General features: G+C 39.3%; 1 protein-coding gene across 1 annotated transcript in view; it reads right to left on the bottom strand.

Annotated features, from left to right (window-relative positions):
- The window catches only part of LOC132391214 (NEDD4-binding protein 2-like 2), a 36,406-nt gene that overhangs the window by 7,072 nt on the left and 6,777 nt on the right, over nt 1-22,557 (bottom strand). Inside the window, exons 3-4 of the mRNA XM_059964119.1 lie at nt 13,014-13,138; nt 329-417 (exon numbers count right to left, since the gene is read on the bottom strand). Of these exons, the coding sequence (XP_059820102.1) occupies nt 329-417; nt 13,014-13,138 (214 nt within the window). The remainder of the gene's footprint in view (nt 1-328; nt 418-13,013; nt 13,139-22,557) is intronic.

Raw genomic sequence — 22,557 nt, 5'->3', positions numbered from 1 at the left:
TTTATATGCTCCATTTGTTTGAATGAAGGTGCATGGATACTAGAGTTAAAACTTATTAATGCACAAACTAAATGGCAACACAAACTAAAAATATTATCTAAAATACATAAATAAATTCCAAATGATGCTAATTTGTGACTCTGGCTGCAATTCTGTTACAAGATGCGTGCAATACAGTATATCATAATATTTTTAAACTCTTTAGTGAGTTAAATAAAGTAAAATTGTTTTATTTTTCAGAAGCACTAAAAAGATTTTTTCCTAATATCTGGCAAGTGACTACAGTCACTACTTACGAATTGATCTCCGAAGTACACAAACACCTTACCATTTCTGCATATGGCTTCATTTCCCATGCTTGGATATTTGTATTATCTATAATTATGGGTGACCTGCCTTCATCCATACATCTTTTTGCTATTAATAAAAGAGAATATAGATTATTCAACTTTGTATTATACTTCATTTATCTGAAAAATGCTGTGTTTCTATTTGTGTACAGCACTAACAATGCTCCAAAACCCTGACTTATTCATTTCTATCAATTTCTCGCACGATACCCCTCTGTATTTCTGCGCGCTTGCATTTTGCATTTATTACCTCGATGCATAACTCACACACTTACAAATCCCAATTTTGAGGTATTAACATTTATTAATTCAATGCTCATTTGCTGAACTTTCATTTAAAATGATTTTTATATTGATAATGAAACCCACTATTTCATCCAAATATAGTATTCCACCGTACATTGCAAATTAAAATTGAGTTTGATTATGGCCCTATACAAGTTCTTATGAATTTACTGTGATAAATTTCAATTATCACACTTCTATATTGAAACAGTTTTCTGGCTCTGTCATGTAGATGCTTCATTCCATCAGTTTTGGCATGCTTATCCTGCATTTGATACTTATTACTTAGCTTTTAAAATCAAATTTTGCTGATGAGATGCTTGACTTGAAATAAGTGACATATGACAATTTCTAAAGTTATGCTATTCATTTATGTATGTTACAGTATGAAGACTGCATCATCCACTAGTTTGTGATGTAATAATATTTCTTCATAGAATAGAAATGCAGATCAACATTATAAAGGATTTTGCTTTGCAAGTTTATAAAGCTAGAACATTACATTCCAACCTTAATATTAAAGCTGATTTTTTTCTAAACATTTGCAAAGTGTGCACAATTTAATGCATAAACATGCAGACTGCACTGATAATACTCATAGTGATTCAGAGCATTTGGTAGAAGTTGAGAGATGTTACATAAAAATTAAGTAAACAGGAAGAATGCTTCTGAGCTATAGACAGAAATTTTGTTCCATAAAGACATATGCATATGCAACATATTATCTATCATCATATTAAATATATAGGCCTAGAATTTGCTGGAAAAATAACGTTAAAGGTTTAATTTACATGCTTCATTAGCAATTTAAGAAACATAATCTGATATTCTCCTACAAGTGCAGAAGTGCCATAGAAAACTGGACAATTCCCAAAATTTGGCACCTACTGCCAATTTTCAAGCAAGTTTCAAGGAAGTATTGCATTTCTACTATCTACTGAAAGACAACATAATAACTCAGTTAATAACATGACTAGTTTTGAAATGCCACACAGTGTTGAAAGTTCAGAAAGGTAATAACTAAAATTGGAATCTCCTATCTGAAGATGATAATTTGTTTCTAAGTTTTTAAAATGTTTGTTCGTAATGTTCCTTTAAGTTTCTTTGTAATTTTTGTCCAGTCTTCCTTTATCTAATTTGACTCTACTTCGATCTGCTTGCTTTTACCATTCTCTTTATGCTTTACTGTTCTTTAATTGGTCATTCACAAATCTTAATGATGCACCATTGATTTCAATGAACACCTTTCCAGCAATATCCACTGCAAACTTTTTCTTTTGAGTTAACAGATGAGTAAAGGTAGTTAATAGATACTGCATGGCACCAGGTGTCCTCCTCCAGCAAATTCTGGCCCACAATTACACAAAACTAGCAAGAGAAAGAGGATATTTCTGTCCTTACTCTTCAATAAGCCACTTTAATTCTATAAATCCCCCAATCAGATTTCTTCAAAGACATCAATATCCATTTCTTGGTTCACTCACCAGAAGGTATAATTGATCAATATAGGAAGGTAGCCGTCCCTCACCAAAGTTATTTTTCCCCGTGAGATGATCCAGCTAACTATCCCCTCAGGGTAATCTTAAATGCAGTTTTTAAAAGCATATTAAAATTCAAATCTGTGAAAATAGAATTCAAATAATCTGGTTTTGTAAATACTGGACTGATGCAGTATTTATAAATTAACTTTGCCAACCAAAATTACTTAGCTCAATTACAGAGGAGAAATAAATTTGTCTTCACATCAGATTGGCTTCACTGAGTAAAGAGATGAAACTCTAACTAAATAGCAGATATTATTGACAGAATTCTCTCACATCAATTATAAAGGGCACATACTTGGAGGAACATATGTTCCACCTTCCTCCAGCCTAATATTTTTTCTCTGGAAAAGAAAATGCAGATGAACCAAGAACGAATAGAGAATTCTGAACTAAAGCAGTAATCATTTTCAAAGCAACAAATCCAAGAGAAATGATTATGAGTATAAAAGGGCTGCTGAACAAGATTTGATGTCCCATTATAAACAATGCTTAGTCTATAATTGCTAACGCTCCTGGTGTACGGTGAAAACAACATGCATCATTGGCTAAATAACTCACATAGCCAGTTACCATTTGATTTTTAAGTAAAAGGGATACAACACAGAAACAAGACTTTTGACCATTGATGTGTTGACCAACAAACATTTACATTAATCCTATATCGATCCCAATTTTATTCTCTCCACATTCCAATTAATACTTCTCAGATACATACTTACCCTAACACTCAAGGGGAATTTTCATGGCCAATTAATCTACCAACCTACATGATTGAACCTGGACCCATCATTGCAAAACAGCAGCTCTACTAGCTGTGCCACTGGGCTGCATTTCTGACTCACTTAACAGAAGGCCAGCGAGTCTGATCAGTAGAGCTTGCCATTTCCTTCTACATCATTTTAGCCTTTTATCCTCTTACTCAGTTCTTCACTGAGATACACTAGATTAAACCGTTGTATGATTTCCATATGCCCCTACTCATTCCATTCAAACACTGCAAGGGTAAAATACAAGTGAATGACTCCATAGTGTTGATCATGACAATGAAAATCCCAAACCAACTTGTTTCCCCCCTTAGTTTGACTGCCTCTGTGGAAGTACATTGTTTCCATCTAGATGGAAAAATCTATGGAGGAACTGAAACATAGAAAATAGGTGCAGGAGTAGGCCATTTGGCCCTTCGAGCCTGCACCGCCATTCAGTATGGTCATGGCTGATCATCCAACTCAGAACCCTGTACCTGCTTTCTCTCCATACCCTCTGATCCCTTTAGTCACAAGGGCCATATCTAACTTCCTCTTAAATATAGCCAATGAACCGGCCTCAACTGTTTCCTGTGGCAGAGAATTCCAGATTCACCATTCTCTGTGTGAAGAAGTTTTTCCTCATCTCGGTCCTAAAAGGCTTCCCCTTTATCCTTAAACTGTGACCCCTTGTTCTGGACTTCCCCAACATCAGAAACAATCTTCCTGCATCTAGCTTGTCCAATCCCTTCAGAATTTTATACGTTTCAATAAGATCCCCCCTCAATCTTCTAAATTCCAGTGAGTATAAGCCTAGTCGATCCAGTCTGTCTTCATATGAAAGTCCTGCCATCCCAGGAATCAATCTGGTGAACCTTCTCTGTATTCCCTCTATGGCAAGAATGTCTTTCCTCAGATTAGGGGACCAAAACTGCACACAATACTCCAGGTGCGGTCTCACCAAGGCCTTGTACAACTGCAGTAGAACCTCCCTGCTCCTGTACTAAAATCCTTTTGCTATGAATGCCAACATACCATTTGCCTTTTTCACTGCATGCTGTACCTGCATGCCCACCTTCAATGACTGGTGTACAATGACACCCAGGTCTCGTTGCACCTCCCCTTTTCCTAATCGGCCACCGTTCAGATAATAATCTGTTTTCCTGTTCTTGCAACCAAAGTGGATAACCTCACATTTATCCACATTAAATTGCATCTGCCATGAATTTGCCCACTCACCTAACCTATCCAAGTCACCCTGCATCCTCTTAGCATCCTCCTCACAGCTAACACCGCCGCCCAGCTTCGTGTCATCCGCAAACTTGGAGATGCTGCATTTAATTACCTCGTCTAAATCATTAATATATATTATAAACAACTGGGGTCCCAGCACTAAGCCTTGTGGTACCCCACTAGTCACTGCCTGCCATTCTGAAAAGGTCCCGTTTACTCCCACTCTTTGCTTCCTGTCTGCCAACCAATTCTCTATCCACATCAATACCATACCCCCAATACCATGTGCTTTAAGCTTGCACACTAATCTCCTGTCTGGGACCTTGTCAAAAGCCTTTTGAAAATCTAAATATACCACATTCACTGGCTCTCCCCCATCCACTCTACTAGTTACATCTTCAAAAAATTCTATAAGATTCGTCAGACATGATTTTCCTTTCACAAATCCATGCTGACTTTGTCCGATGATTTCACCTCTTTCCAAATGTGCTGATATCACATCTTTGATAACCGACTCTAGCATTTTCCCCACCACCGATGCCAGACTAACCGGTCTATAATTCCCCGGTTTCTCTCTCCCTCCTGTTTTAAAAAGAGGGGTTACATTCGCCACCCTCTAATCCTCAGGAACTAATCCAGAATCTAAGGAGTTTTGAAAAATTATCACTAATGCATCCACTATTTCTTGGGCTACTTCCTTAAGCACTCTGGGATGCAGACCATCTGGCCTTGGGGATTTATCTGCCTTTAATCCCTTCAAGTTACCTAACACCACTTCCCTACTAACATGTATTTCCCTCAGTTCCTCCATCTCACTAGACCCTCGGTCCCTTACTATTTCTGGAAAATTATTTATGTCCTCCTTAGTGAAGACAGAACCAAAGTAGTTATTCAATTGGTCTGCCATGTCTTTGTTCCCTATGATCAATTCACCTGTTTCTGACTGTAAAGGACCTACATTTGTCTTGACCTATCTTTTTCTTTTCACGTATCTATAAAAGCTTTTACAGTCAGTTTTTATGTTCCCTGCCAGCTTTCTCTCATAATCTTTTTTCCCTTTCCTAATTAAGCCCTTTGTCCTCCTCTGCTGGTCTCTGAATTTTTCCCAGTCCTCAGGTGTGCTGCTTTTTTTTAAACTAATTTATATGTTTCTTCTTTGGACTTGATACTATCCCTAATTTCCTTTGTCAGCCACGGGTGCACTACCTTCCCTGGTTTATTCTTTTGCCATACTGGGATGAACAATTGTTGTAGTTCATCCATGCGATCTTTAAATGCTTGCCATTGCATATCCACCATCAACCCTTGAACTATCATTTGCCAGTCTATCTTAGCTAATTCACGTCTCATACCTTCAAAGTTACCCTTCTTTATGATCAGAACCTTTGTTTCTGAATTAACTATGTCACTCTCCAACTTAATGAAGAATTCCACCATATTATGGTCACTCTTACCCAAGGGGCCTCACACGACAAGATTGTTAACTAACCCTTCCTCATTGCTTAATACCCAATCTCGAATGGCCGGACCTTTTTGGACAAATATAAGAGTTTTATTGCAACAAATTATTGGAATACAACTTCCACATAATCCAATATTATTTTTACTAGGTGATATTGAAGGGATAAAACCAATACCCAAATTGAATAAATATCAGAAAGAATTTATAAAAATTGCATTGGCAGTAGCCAAAAAGGCTATTGCAGTTACTTGGAAATCGGATACATATTTAAGTATAGATCGTTGGAAGAAAGAAATTTATAGCTGTATTCCACTTGAAAAAATTACTTATAATTTAAGAGATAAATATGAAACATTTTTGAAAATTTGGCACCCTTATTTACAAAACACAGGATTAAATATATAGGTGCTTTGAAGATAAAATAATTGGTTATTTGGGGAAAGAAATAAATATATATACTAAAGTTATTACGAACTCCGTGGAGCATGTGGGGATCTTTCGATATCCAGGCACTCTTTCTTCCTTTTTTTTTCTTTCTTTCTTTCTCTTTTTTTTTCTATAGGGATGCTCGGGGGGAGTGGTTAAGGGGGGGAATGGGTAATATACATTTTTTTCCATACTTTTATTTTGTAACTACTTGAAATACAATAAAAAAAAGTTTTTAAATAAATAGAATGGCCTGACCCGGAATAAGGCATGCACATGCAGAGTGTGAAATCACAAGCTGAAGATCTAATTCTTTGTCAACTACTAAAAACCTAAACTCAGAGCCCAATAATTCATACTAAGAAAATAACAACATATATTTACAGCTTCTTTACAAGCTTGTTAACACCCCTCCCTCAAGTCTGATTAAAAGCTACCCAAGTGTTCTTACAAGCAAAGGAATTTGGCATCTTCCTCAAAGTCTGGATACATCTAGTGATTCCACCACCAACTTTATATATCTTCTCTCTCCAACCTCATTGGAGTACCAGAATATTTCTCTTGAATTAGTAAAGAAACTTGCATGACAAAATTATTAGTAAATAAATGATCCAAAGTGGGAAAAATCTTTCAGTTAGTTTCATCAATCATCCAGTAATAAATTTTCAAAGATAAAAGAGCAAGATAAATCTAAAATACAATGATTTATACCCCATTGCACAATCTGCTGACAAAATGCTTCAAGTACCATCCAATCTCACTCTCATCTTTGGCTAATTGCAGCAGCTCCAGCATAAAAAGAGTGAACAGTCATGATACCATTGTAACAGAAAATGAAGCCCAAGATATTTTTGAAAACCTTTTATCATCACATTCCATTCCCCATTTCCAAAATTATTTCCATTAAATTAAGGTTTTCAAAATAATTATTTTTTTCATTCAAGATGCCAAACTGAGATAATTTGTCTCCTTAACAGGATGCTGAAGATACCATGAATTATTCCTGCTATCCTGGCCAATGTTTGATATTTCTTAAATAATAGATTATTCATTCATCACTTTGATATTTGCAGAAACTGTCAAATAGATCATCATATCTCCTTTAATTCAAGTGACTAAAATTCTGATATAAAGGGAATACAAGTAGTATAAAAATTCACCTTTCAATCAATGAACATAAAACAAATTGAGAGGGATAATAACATGATGAAATTGAGCATCAACAATGTTAACAATGTGCTTCTGGCTGTTGGTTAACAAATTAGTGTGTACCTAGGTTACAGAGAGAATGAAGAGCAGGAAGATTAGTTCTACCTAACCTCTACAAAGGAAGGACAGTCCACTTACTGTTAAAGGAAATTGTGCTCAGACCAAGAAACCAACCATGTCAAAGATTACAGACAGACTGAGAAAGAAGAACTCTATCATTATGTTTGCTTCACACACAATGTCATTTGTGACACAAATTAGACCACAAGACAAAGGGAACTAAGCCATGTGGACCATCGAGTCTACTCTGTTATTTGATCATGGCAGATTTACTATTCCTCTCAACCTCATTCTCTTGCCTTCTCCTTGTAACCTTTGATGTAATTACTAATCAAGAACCCTATCAGCCTCTGCTTTAAATATACTCAATGACTTGACCTTCACAGCTGTCTGCAGCAATGAATTCCAGAGATTCTGGCTAAAGAAATTCTGCCTCATCTCTGCTATAAGAGGACATCACTCCATTGTGAAGCTGAAGCCTCTGGTCCTAGACTCTCCCACTATTAGAAACATTCACTCCATCTACATCTTTCAATCTGCAGCATGTTTCAATAAAATCCCTCTCTTCTAAACTCCAGTGAGCCATCAAATGCTCTTCACATGTTAACCATTTTATTCTCAGATCATTCACTAAAACCTCCTCTAGACCCTCTCTAATGCCAGTTCAAAGTAAATTTCTGATCAAAGCACCTATGTCACCATATACAACCCTGAGATTCATTTTCTTGTGGGCATACTCCATTTTCTAGTGCACAAAAGACAACAAACTATGCAAATTAAAAAGAAATAGTAATACATAAGCAATAAATATTGAGAACATGAGATGGAGAATCCTTGAGAGTGAGTCCAGAAGTTTTAGGAGCATTTCAGTAATGGGGCAAGTGAAGTTGAGTGAAGTTATCCCTTTGGTTCAAGAACCTGATGGTTGAGAGGTAATAACTGTTCCTGAACCTGGTGGTGAGAGTCCTGAGTCTCCTGTGCTTTCTTCCTGATGGTAGCAACAAGAAAACACCATGTTAGGGGTCCCCAATAGCAATTGCTGCTTTTCCATGACAACACTCCATGAAGATGTGCTCAATGGTAGGGAGGATTTCACCCTAATCCACTACTTTTTATAAGATTTTTCATTCAAGTGCATTGGTGTTTTCATCCTTTCTTAGATATGGGGACCAGAATTTCTCACAATATTCCAGATGCGGTTTGACCAATGCCTTAAAAAGTCTCAGCATAACATTCTTGCTTTCATATTCTGGTCCTCTTGAAATGAATACTAACATTGCATTTGACTTGCTTACTATGACTCAAACTTCAAGTTAACCTTTAGGAGATCCTACACTACTACTTTCAAGCCCCTTTGCACCTCTTATTTCTGAATTTACTCCCCGTTTAGAAAATCGGTTACATCTTCATTCCTTCTATCAAAGTGCATGACTGTTCCTACACTGTATTCCATTCTGCCACTTCTTTGCCCATTCTCCCAATCTGCCTAAATCCTTCTGCAAACTATTTGCTCCACCTATTCCTTTTTCAATATTTTTATTATTTGCATAACTAATACAAAATACATTATGAAAACAGAAACAAAGTTGAAATGCCTCATGAGTATAGTAAATTAAACGTAATATTGAAAAGGTATATTTTATTCTAATCTAAAACAAATCAAAACCCTGTAACAAAAAAAAAGAAAAAAATACAGCTGTATGGTTAAAAGGAAAAAAAATCCCAGACATATAATCATAAATTCAAACACATAATAGCCATCATCATTGCTGAACAAGTCAAAGATTGTAAAAGTAGTTCCAAAAAGGCCCCCATAATGTGAAAAAATCTCGTCTAGGTACGGAAATAGAACAGTTAATCTCTAAATTTAAACATGATATAACATCAATCAACCAATGGGCATGAGTAGGCAGAGCTTTCCATTTAAGCAACAAAACTCTTATGGCTAAAAGAGAAATAAAAGCCAAAATATGCAAATCATTCAGCTTAAGAATAAAATCATTTCCTCCAACAAAGCCAAACAAGGTAGTCAAAGGGTTGGGTTTAAAGTTTATTTTAAAAAGCTCCGAGAAAGTTTGTAATACCTCTTTCCAAAATTTATCAAGCCGCGGGCAAGACCAAAACATATGAATTAGAGAGGCCTCCACCTCCACCTATAGGCTTCACCTATTTTTGAATCACCCCATTTTGTGATGCAAACTTAGTCACAAAACCATCGATTCCATCATTCAGATCATTAAAATTTAATGTTTAAAAATAGCAGACACAACACCAAACCCTGTGGAACACCGGTAGTGAACCAGAAGAAAAATATTTCCGTAAATTAGGGTAAACAATTCATCAAAGGGACCAGATTTAGATTTGCTAACAGGAGTACATGCAAGAACTTCAATGAAAGGGCATTGGAGATGAGACCAAAGTTGAGCAGGACATAATAGTCATGGCTGTTTTCTGATAAGAAGTGCTAATGGCCAATTTGAAATCAGTGAGGACCCTAACAGAATAATAATAGCATCATTTTAGATGGGAAACAGACAGGGAAAGTGGGTGACGGGGTTACAATTGAGCACATGAATTAAAACCCAAGAGATTTAGAGGAAATAGGGGAGAGAAAACTTGAACAAAATAAATTATTAACCACCTCCTGTTTCAATCTAAGATTCCCATCTGCTTAAGTAAGATGACTATCATTGCAATACCTGAAACAATATAATGTTCTTTAGCTACTACTGCCCAGTGGCTGTGACATTTATCATTTTCACGAGGCTGTTGATGGCACGCATTAATTGCAGCCTCCTTGGCAACCTTGACTCATTGTAATTCATCTACAGCCAAAACAGTCCAAGGCAGATGCCATCTCCTTGGCCCTACACGTCTGGAGCATCTGGACAATAAATACAGGCAGTCCCCGGGTTAAGTACGAGTTCCATTCCTGTCCATCTTTAAGTCAGATTTGTAGGTAAGTCAGAACAAGTACATCTGATATTATTTAGCATCAGTTCGTCAAATGTTTGTCTTAGTATATAGTATATATTTTACCTTTCTATGCATATAAAACATGTAAGAGATGTATGTATTCCAATAATTAAACCACTGCGTTGCTTAGTAATAATTGTAGCTTTCATCGGGGCAGGGCCTTTCACATGCTCCATTATTCTCACTTTATCCGTTATCCTTTAAAATTGTTCCGATCGTTGACCGACTGTAGCCTAACACTTTTCCAATGACCAATGGCATCTTAGCTCTTTCCAAATGCTTTATTATTTCCACTTTATTTTCAATCACAATCACTTCCCGTCAATGAAACAGAAACACTGCGGGCGGCGGGTCCTGACCTCTGCTGGGTCCCGAGGTCTGCTGAGTCCTAAGGACCACCACATTGAGACAGGCTAAATGGGACATATGGGGGCTGTGTTGGGTTTGGGTATTTGATCCTCCACAATATTCCGTGTGGGTATTTAAACTGGAGGTGGCAGTGTTTTTTTCATAACGAGGTCGAGTTGCTAGCTCCACATCAACCCAGCACGGATGGTACAGGAGTGACTGGATTGACATCAACCCGGCACGGGAGCAGTCTGTCACTGGATCAAATTCACTGCGCCACCAGCCAACCAGAACGGGGGGGGGGGGGGGGGGGGGTCAGGGTGAATCTCACTAAGTAAAATTTAAGTCAAATACAAACTTAAACACTCAACACAGTGTCAATGGCAATGACTTAAAATGGCGGACAGTGTTGCGATCCAACTTAAAATGGCAGACGGCGTTCTCCTTCTTTGGTTCATAAGTACAAGTTGTCCATAAGTCGGACGTTTGTAACTCGGGGACTACCTGTACACTTACATTGGACTATTGTTTATTGACTATAGTTCCAACTTCAATACTAAAATTCCAAGCAAACTCATCACCAAGCTTCGAGACTTGGGAGTCAATACCTCCCTCTGTATTCTGATAGACTCTCGACCACGTTCTCCACTGCTTGAATATATTGATGAAATCGAGGCTTATTATATCTGTTTTTCTAAAAGTTAATCAAAAACAAAGACCTAATATCTGTACCCATTATAAGGACAATGTACAGACCCAAAATACTATACAGAAGAGAGATGCAGACACTGGAAATCAGGATCACAACAAAATGTTGGAGGAACTCAGTGGGTCAGGCAGCACTTACGAAGGAAAATTGTCAGCAAACTGCTTAGACACTGCTTGACCTGCTGAATTCCTCCAGTATTTTATACCTGTTGACCCAAACTATCAGATGCTTCTCTCTTCACAAGTGTTCCTGTCCATGTACTTCTAGTATTTAACTTTTTTATTTCACACTTTCAGTACTGTTCATCATAATACTTAAGCAATACAGAAACCTCTATGCCCAATTTTGCCAGATTTCAAACATCCTTCCTGTGTGGTTTTTCCCTTCCACAAAAAAAGCCTGTTAATTTTATAGGATGCCACTGCAATGTTAAACAAGATGAGCTGAGGCCTTAAGTAGCAAAAACTATGAATTAAACATTGTGTGGAAAGTCAGATATAATTGGTTATTAAATAAGTTCCAAATAAATTATTATGATTTCCAAAGCCAAACATGAATTAACAAATTAAGTCTGAGCACAAATTATGCACAGTATAAAATGAAACAAAATGGAATTGAATATACACTAAAAAGCTAACAATTTATTAATATCCATGCAGAGTATGGTCAGAACATAAAAATTTTAGTGGCTCAAGAGGGAGAATGAAAATTCAAAACAATAGATGCTAGAAATCTTAAATAAAATCAGAAATGTTGGAAACACTCAGCAGGTCAGATAGGACCTGTAGGGAAAAAATATCTGTATTAATGTTTGCTGATTGACAATACTTTTGTACATAGTTAAAAGAAAAAGCTTTAAAAATATTATTTTGTTTTGGAAAGAGACAAACAAGTGAGGAACTTCATGGGGAGAGATAATGAATCAAATGAGAACGGTTGATATCAATTTCAAGTTAAACAATATAAAATACAAATTTGCAACTCGGTAGAAAGCAATAAATGTGCATATAGTTATTAAAATTTGCATGTCAATCTGTCAAATTACACTGTCTTTATGTCTTTGTCGCTCCAGTGACAAACTAAATCTACTCATCTCCCACAGTAGCTTGCACAATTAAAATCTCAAAACAACTAAATTGTTAACTCAAACAGTTCAAATAATAAGTGCATCTTAAAGGGGTCAACAAAAAGGCCATTATTTAACTTGTAAATTAACAATCAAGCATTGTGATGTGTGAAAGCAGGGTCAAAATCATATTTTTCAATTGCATAGGAAACATCTTAGGATTTAGAAGCAATTAATGTGTAACTATTCAAGATTATGAATTTTAAGATTCATTTTTACCTTGGTTGAAGGTTAATTGTGAATTCCTAATGCACTGAAAAATATTTGAAACTTTGAATTACCATTTTCTTTAATGGTCTAATATTCAACTTTTTATTGTGTTAGAAGGAAATGACAGACTGCTACTTCCAGACATACTCTAATCATACACATTTTCCTATTCTAATTGGTATTTCATAAATAAACCAAGAAGATTTATCCTTTTAAGTCAGAAATAGTACAGGTATAATTATCACACATAGTTATCTGATTGTTTTGGACTGAAAGGTGGTACAAATATAACATAGCAGTATCTAGCGATGTTTAAATAAAGCAAGCTATACCTCTATTCTGGTTCCACTCATGAGCTTCCCCAAGGAGATGGGGTTCAAAGCAGTAGCCTCCCTTTAGACAGAAATAATCATCTGTGCTCAAGACCACACCGTTAGGACACTGATCTATCAGCAACCTGTATGAGGAAACATAAAAAAAATTATATACTGGCAGTTTGATTTCTTCCCCAAATATAATTCAAGGGTCTAACAAGCATAGGTAATTTTACATGTTCAGTAGGTACTGAAAATATGGGCTAGTTTACTCTAGCATTATGATTTCTTTTTGTCTTTGAAGAGAGGTATGTTAATGTTAACAGCTGCTAACAAAATTTCAAAAGCTGGTTATTATTTTCAAAAGCTGAATGATCATTTTTCCATGAAATATTTTGAAAAAGCAAAATATATTTGTCTCAAAATGTAATTTCAATTTGTCCTGATAAGTAGCAACTGATGTGGAGTCACTCAAAATCTGTAATCAATTACATTTTTCTGGATTTCCTCCCCAACTATACATACAACTAAATGTAATATAAAGTATATAACATGCAAATTGATTAAAAAGCTGTATTAAAAAAGATTTTTTTATTGTTTATGGTGATAAATTAATAGTATTAATGCCAACACCAATTACCAACTTCAATTGCTTACCTGGTGTTTTTAGCTTAATCATTCCAACACAAATAACTTTAAATGAATAGACAACCCCTGTCAGAAACAACACCGAATGACTATTCAGCCTGAAAGCATCCCTTTACTTCACCAGTGTGCTATTAACAATAAATCAGGAGACATGAAGATATGAAAGCAACACTGTAATACTATGTTATAAAATTCCATTTTCCAAAATGTTGAAATAATCAGTTACAACACCACAGATTGATCAAGGAATTTTACAGATCGGAATGTGCTAATTAATTCCAGACCAGAGGCTGAAAATTCAAGTGAAAAGAATTCTATAACATTTTGGTTCTGCAGTTAATAGATAAATCTGGAAATAACAGTTGCAAGAAGAACCCCTTTCAGTTTCCTGGTTTTCTGCATTAATAACTCATAAAATGTGGTCTGATCTTCATCTAAGTCACAATAATGGACACAGTCTGCTTAAACAAATAACACACTAATTATTGTATTTCTTCCCATTAATACTGAGTACAATATTTAAACACACACAGTCTAGGTTCAAAAAATGTATGTGAACCTCTGGGGTAATGCCTTCTACAAAAGCTATTTGGAGTCAGGTGTTCCAAGTCAGGTTACTGATAGAGCTGCTCTTCTCAAGAAAGATCTGTCTATGTGCACCTTGCCTTGATCAAAACAATTTTCAGAGAACCTTAGAAGATCTGGAGAAATGCATGAAACTGGAAAAGGCTATAAAAGCATTTCTAAAGACCTGAGTGTTCACCAGTCGACAGTAAGAGATTGCCTGCAAATGTTGCTACTGTGGTAAACCATGTATATCTGTCTGGACACGCCCCTCTGCTGACTGCTCCTGTGGCTCCTCCCACAGAGCCCTGGATAAAGGCGATTGTGTCACTGCTCCTCCCACAGTCCAAGGCAGTCATCCAGCATGGACGTGCTCTGTTTTATTACTAATAAACCCTTTCAGTATTTACTCTACTTCCAGTCTTTTAGAGTTATTGATAGTGCATCAATTTTATTAGTAGCAATTTTAAGACATGGAGCGCGTTTTGAGGCCCGACAAATTAGACATCGGCCTGCGAACACCTGAGGCCAGCAACGCTTTCGAACTCTGGCTAGCCTGCTTCAAATCATACCCGGAGGAGACTGAAGTGACCAAGTCCGCCGTGAAGCGCATAGTTCTCCTCTCCAGGGTCAGTCCACGGGTCTACTCAATGATTAGAGACCAGCCGAGTTACGACGGCGCAATGAGCACCCTCAGAAGACAATACCTGCGGCCAGTAATACCGTCTATGCAAGACATCGCTTAGCAACATGGCAGCAGCAGGCAGGAAAGTCGAGCGCTGAGTTTGTTCGGGCCCTACAGACACTCGTGCGGGCCTGCGATTACAGGGGGCTGACAGCTGAACAGCATGCAGAGCTCCTAGTAATAGACGCCTTCACTACAGGGATCAGGTCAGTGTACGTGTGCCAGCAGCTGCTGGAACACGCCGATCTTACCTTACATTTGGCGATTGAGCTGGCCAACACGCTGGAGGCTGCTCTGCACAACTCTGATGCTCTCCAAGCATGCAATCTCCTGATGGCCTCATGGATGCCGCAGACCCCGCAACCCACCAGTGAATCGACTACGGCTGCTGCCAGTTTCGAGTCCGCGAAGTGTTACTTCTGCGGACTTAAGAAGCACCCCCGGAAACGCTGCTCGGCCCGAGAAGCTTCCTGCTCCAGCTGTGGAAAGAAGGGCCACTTCACCAAAGCCTGTAAGTCCAAACCGCGAGTGGGATTGAGCAGCGCCGTATGCGAGGCATGGGGGGGTCGCCATCTTGCCTGCCCGCCGCCGCATGTGAGGCATGGGGGCGGCCATCTTGGTTGGCGCCACCTCACCCCGCCTACGACCCACGGGTGCTTACCGGGCACCCCACCGCACCGGATCAAGACAGCAATTCAACTCTGGCCTCCGTGACCCTCAACCAAGGCGCTCCCTACCAACTAGCAAGGTCAATGATGGACATTCTGGTGGAGGGGCGCAGGACAAGCTGCCTGTTTGACAAAGGCAGCACGGAGAGCTTTATCCACCCGGACATGGTGCAACGTTGTGGTCTCCTGACGCAGCCGGTATGCCAGAGGGTTGCCATGGCTTCTGGGTTGCATATAACAGACATCCGGGAGGGTTGTGTAGCGACACTAGTGGTGCAGGGCACAGAATGTCGAGACTTTACATTACTGGTCATGTCTCAACTGTGTGCTCCTGTGCTACTGGGGCTTGACTTTCAGAGCCACCTGAAAAGTGTGACAATAGAGTATGATGGGCCCCTCCCACCAATCACTGTCAGAAATCTCCAGTTCTGTAGGAATTCGTCACGTACCCCGCTACTGACCACCCCCACACACCGACCCGAACATCCCACCCAACACCATGCCAACAGCCGCACTACGGACACCACTTGCGACCTCTCCACCCTCAAGATCCCCCCCCCACTGCTGTTCGCCAACCTGACCCCCAACTGTAAACCTGTGGCAACTAAAAGCAGGAGGTATAGCGTGGGGGACAGAGCCTTCATTAAGTTGGAGGTGCAGTGGCTGCTCAGGGAAGGGATAATTTGGGCGGGAGGACACAGTCTCCATCCGTGACCTGGCGCCCGCAGGAGCACCAGACCCCTACTCTGAACACTCCATGGTGACTATGAACCCTGTACCCACCGATACATATACCCACGAGACACCCTGCACTCCAAGCCCTACGCAAACACCTCACGACACTCCCATACCGTGTGCGATACACACGCACGAAGGATTACTGATGCCTAACAGGCTGGCACCTCAAGTCAGGCTGGAGCCAGCACCAACCACCGTCGCTGGTGCAATCACCACCCGTGCTACGTAGATCGCAGTGATGGACCCGACCGCCTGATAGACTTGACCTGTAAGTATACTTGTCTTAGGTATTGTCAGTCACTTCACCCCCGCGGGACTCTTTTTAAAAAGGAGGGGTGAATGTGGTAAACCATGTATATCTGTCTGGACACGCCCCTCTGCTGACTGCTCTTGTGGCTCCTCCCACAGACCCCTGGATAAAGGCGATTGTGTCACTGCTCCTCCCACAGTCCAAGGCAGTCATCCAGCATGGACGTGGTCCATTTTGCTGCTAATAAAAGCCTTTCAGTATTTACTCTACTTCCAGTCTTTTGGAGTTAACAATAGTCCATCAGCCACTCTCCCTAGGAGTTGGCACCCTCCAAAGATCACACCAAGAGCACTATATGCACTGCCGAAGGTCGTGAAAAAAAACCCCAAAGGTAACAGGAAAAGATCTATAGAAGTCTCTAGTACTTGCTAAAGTCTCTGTCATGTCTCCACTATAAGAAAAACACTGAACAAGAATGGAGTTCATGAAAAGACTCCACAGAGGAACCACTACTCTCCAAATAAAAAATATTGCTGCATGTCTTAAGTTGTAAAAGACCGCCTGGATGTTCCACAATGTTCTGTGAACTTTTTGGCAGAAATGCACACTGCTATGTTTGGAGGAAAAAGGGTATTGCATACAAACACCAAAACCTCATACCAAATGTGAAGCATGGTGGAAGGAGCATCATCATTTGGGGTTGCTTTGCTGCCTCCAGGCCTGGAAAGCTTGCAATCATTGAGGGAATAATGAATTCAAAATTGCATAAAGACATTTTACAGGAGAATATCATGGTGGTGGCCTGTCAGCTGAAGCTTAATAGAAGTTGGATGATGCAACAAGACAATGATTCAAAATGCAAGAGTAAATCAAAAACAGAATGGTTTAAAAAGAAAAAGAATCATGTTTAGAAATGGCCAAGTCAGAGTCCAGACCTTAACCTAATTGAGATGCTGTGGCATGACCTGAAGAGGGCTGTTCATGCAAAGCATCCCATAAACACTGATGAACTGGAACAGTTTTTTGAAAATGGAAGAATGATCTAAAACTCCTCTTCACCACTGCACATGTCCGAGAAGCAGCTACAGGAAACATTTGATAAAGGTTATTGTTGCTAAAAGAGCTTCTACCAGTTATTACATACAAAGGTTCACATACTTATTCCAACCTTAAACTGTGAATGATTAAACAATGTGTTCAATAAAGACAGGAAAAGTACAATTGTTCTGTGTGTTATTAGTTCAGTCAGATTGTATTAATTGTGACTACATTTTATGAGCAATTAATGCAGAAAGGGTTCACAAACCTTTTCTTGCAACAGTATAACAAATATTCTTGACAGGAATTCCTAAATCTGTTTTGAATGCAATAAATGACTGAATCTCCTTAGTTCTCAAAAAAAATTCCAAAGAATCACTGGCCTGTTTAAAGAAATTCCTCCAGAATATCTGCCTGAAGTCACTTGGCTTGATTTTGAAACCATTATTCCCAATTCTGGACAAGGGAAAACATCCTCTTTCTATCTAGCTATCCTGTAAAGTAGTGATCACCAACCTTTTTAAGCCCAAAATTCCCTACCTTGGCCTTAGTGAAAGGCAAGATTGACCTACTAAATCATTTAGTCACACACATGCACACTGGGCAGAAAAGACTGGAAGTAAACCCCACAACCCGGAAGTAAAAATAATGTATGTACACAAGGGGTCACCACCCTTTTTTGCACCATGGACTGGTTAAATATCGATAATATTCTTGTGGACCTCCCGACGTGGATCGGAATACACGAAGGGGCTCCCTATGTCCAGTCTATTCTGCAATTTAGTTTACGTGGCTATCAGCACTTGGTTCTGTCCCACTTGCTCACGTTTATTTTCACTTAAAAAACTCAGTGGGTTTGTCTTTAAGTGCAGGGTGCCTGGACTCAAGGTACCAAAGCAGTTTTGAGGGCTTCACTGCCTCACTAGGCAGCCTCCAGGCCTGAACTCCAGCCTCCCGCCCGCCCGCCGCCTTAGCCTGGTGAGGCTGGTTGTGGGTGGGGTGAGAGGACAAGGTAAGGGCCGGAGGTCCCTGTGCCAGGGCTGCGGTGGTCGCAGTCCGGAGAGAGCGACCGACCAAGCGAGGAGTGTGACAGGGCGCATGCCCGCCCTCCTTGTAGGTAGGTAGGATCCATCGGCCAACAAAAGTTTGTTTCAGATCATCGCAGCAAGGTAGCTGCTCTGTTACTTACAAAACCCTGAGCCCGAATTAGGTCATCTGCGAATATGTTAGCACCGGGTTCCTCACGAACATTCGGTGTGCTGAACAGGTTCAGAGGCAGCGCCCATCTGTCTGCGCTCCAGGCCAGTACCAACTGCACTTCCCGCCGGCCGCGCGAGGCCAACCAATGACCCCTGGTGCAAGGGTGTCACTGCGTTTAGGCGACTGATGACCTCGCGTGCGTTCAACAGTGGGCATGACAGGGAAAAAGGAAAGGTGCAGCGGACTCAGATCGTTTCATATCGACAAATCATACCGTTTTCTCGCAGCCCAGTGGTTGGGGACCACTGAAGTACACTGTGTAGTGCGTGGTGGGGGAGCTACACACATGTGCATTGAGCAGAAAGAACGGAACTAAAACCCCAAAACCAGGAAACAATCTCTTAACAGTATATGTGTATTTATTTTTCTTTTTTTTTTCGGGATCTACTGGGAAAGTCTCAAACATCAACGGGTTAGCGACCACTATAGTACAGTAATTCAAGTGCGTTGTATATCTCATTGCAGTCATCTTTCTCACTTTTAAGTTCTACTGAAGGGGCCTGGTATCTTAAACTTCCCTCATTTGAGAGACCTGTCATCCACAGGGACCAATCTGGTAGTATTTATCTGCACTCCCTCTACTGCAATTATATTCTTTATAATTATGGTCTACATAATTACAGTAATATATATTATTGCCACTCTTTCCTAAGGGCCACTATACAAAAATATATCCCTTTTTCAAGGCACACTATAAATCCATCTATTGAATTCCCAATCAATATTGATGTTTCATTCTTCCTCCATCTCTCCTATGCAGATATGTCGTGCTCCCAATTCTGCTTGCACTCTCGTGAAGAGCCATCACCTTTACCAATATCCAAAAGGGAAATTTTTTAAAAAACTGCAGTCTGAAATAAAAACAGAAAATGCTGGAACAGCCAGCAGATCAGGAAGCATCTGTGAAAAGAGAAACAGACTTAATACACCAGATCAGAGTATCTTCATTAGAAACAGGAAGAAAGATTAATAAGAACAACTTTAAGTTACAAAGGTGGCAAGGGAAATACGACTGACCAAAGGGAATATTTTTACAGTGTAAATCAAGGTCAAAGGCATATTAGGGCAGTAAAAGAGTAATTATGTTTCTTTGTGTTACATGTTACCAAAAAGTAGGGTAAGACTTGCCCAAGATCAGGTTGCAATTAATGGACAGAACTAATATCACATATAGCAGCAGCAGCCAGTTCTTATACAGGCAAACTGTCTTGGGCCCCAGACACTAATAGAATCACAAGAAAGGCATGACTCTTCATGAGTTTGTTATGTCACCACAGACTCTGCAAATTTCTACTGTGCGCTGAATCGCATTCTGACTGGTTGCGTCACAGCCTGGTACAGAGGCTCCAATGCACAAGATTACAAGAAATTGCAGAGTTTCATCACAGGCACAAGCCTCCCCACCAAAGGATGATCTTCAAGGGGCAGCATCTTAAGATGGCAGCATCCATTATTAAGGAACCTCACCATCCAGGATCTGTCCTCTTCTCATTCTCTACATGTCCTCTGCTGTTGATGAAGAGGTACCAGAACTTCAAGACCCAAATTAATGATTTAGGAACAGCTTCTTCCACTCACTCCATCATCAGATTTCTAAACAGTCTCTGTTCTTTTTCTTGTGCCATTTATTTTGTAATTGATAGTACTTTACACTTCTGCCATGAAACATATTTCACAAGACAGTGATAATAAACCTGATTCTGACCACATTATCTAAAGCTGGAACAACTAACAGTCTGGAAAACTTCAACATGTTTATACAGAAGGTGGGGTGTTCAGTGGGCTTGCAGTGAACACTCTATAACAGTGCATGTAACACAGACAGAAATTTCAGATTGGGAGTGGAATGAAAAGTTAAAAATGGTAGGTAACTATAGCTTAGGATCACTCCTATGAACAGACTTTATGCATTTTGCAGAGTGATTAACTAGCATGTGTTTGGTTTCTCCAACAGAGGGGGCAACATTGTGAATGGCAAAAGCAGAACACTAGACTGGAAGAAGTGTAAGTGCAAATACTGTTTGGGAAGGGAAGAGATAAAAGTGCAAGTATTGTATCTCATTTGGCTAATCAGGTCAGGTCCTCATGACCTGACCTGAAATACAATTGGACACTTACAGCACAGAAGTGTGATCAGCTCGGACCAGAATTTTTAAAATTATTATTATTCATTCAATGAATGTGAGTTTTGCAGGCTGAGCCACCATTCAAAGATCCACCTCTAATTTCCCTTGAGAAGGCGGTGATGAGCTGGCTCCTCGAATCACCACAATCCTTGACGTGCCTATGCCCAAAAGGCAGTTGGGAAGGCAGTTCCAAGATTTTGCCCAGTAATGGAGAAGATACAGTCATATACATTTCCAAGTCAGATGTGGCTTAGAGGGCAACTTCTGATAGGATTCCCATGCTTTTGCTGTTCTTGACTTTCTTGCTGTTATTAGGTTGTGGGTTTGGAAGGCAGTGTTTAAGAAGTCTTGGTGAGTTTTTGCAGTGCATCCTGAAATCAGTAGACACTGCTGCTACTGTGGATTGGTGGTGAAGTAAGTGAACACTTGCGGATGAGATGCTATATCCTGCACGATGTCAAGCTGCTTGAGAGTTGCTGAAGCTGCACTCATCCAGGTTAGTCCAATTCCATCACACTCATGACTTGAGCCTTGTTGATGGTTAACAAGGCTTTGGGGAATTAGATGACTTATTCGATGAATGTTTCTTGGCTTCTGACCATCTTTGTAACCACATTTTGCATATGGTTACTCCAGTTCAGCTTCTGACCAATGGTAACTGCCAGGGAACTGACAGTAAGGGATTCAGTGAGAGCAATGTCACTGAATGTTAGAGGATGAAAGCTGAATCCTTTCTTGTTGGATATAGTTATTTGCCTTATATTTGACAAGAGTATCATACATGTATCATTAAGGATACACATCCAAAAATAAGAAATTTGGATGAGAATCTGTTATTGGATATTTGTATCCTACAGAGAATATTAGAATCAGTAACCATAAATTTTGGAAACAATTCTGGCATTACAGTGCACAAGTTTGAAACTATAAACTTGCATCAAACTTTCAGGAAAAATCCAACCATTAATTCCTTTCGGCCTAATCATCAAAAAATTCAGTTATCTTTACAATAATTAAATATATATTTCAAAATATTCTACATGAACAAATTAATACTCTGATATTATCTTAAGCATGGTTGAAATAAAGTTTCATTCTGATGTTATACTATATTGAAAATTCATTTGAACAAAAACAAAATTTAAATGACCTGGATGAAAACATAGATAGATGAGTTAGTAAGTTCACAATGATACAAAGATTAGTGGCGTTATGGATACAGCCAGATATAAATCAGTTCCAGATATGGGCAGAGAAATGGCAGATAGAGTTTAATTTGCTCTATTATGAGGTGTTGCACTTTGGGAAATCAAATATATAGGGACAGTGTACTGTAAATAATAATGTACAGAGGGATGTTAGGGTTAAAGTCCGTAACTCCTTGAAAGTGCATGCACAGGTTGATTGAGTGGTAAAGAAGGAATAGGGTGGGCTTGCCTTTATTAGATGGGGGCATTAAGTTCTAGAATCAAGAAGTTATGTTGCAGCTTTGTTAAGCTTCAACTGCAGTATTGCATTCAATTCTGGTCATCCCATTATAGGAAGGATGTGGAGGCTTTGAACAGCACACAGAGAGGTTTACCAT

The sequence above is a fragment of the Hypanus sabinus genome, chromosome 3 (assembly GCF_030144855.1).
Source record: "Hypanus sabinus isolate sHypSab1 chromosome 3, sHypSab1.hap1, whole genome shotgun sequence".
Taxonomy (NCBI): domain Eukaryota; kingdom Metazoa; phylum Chordata; class Chondrichthyes; order Myliobatiformes; family Dasyatidae; genus Hypanus; species Hypanus sabinus.
The sequence above is the reverse complement of the archived record's forward strand: the minus strand, read 5'-3'. Positions and strand labels throughout refer to the sequence as shown.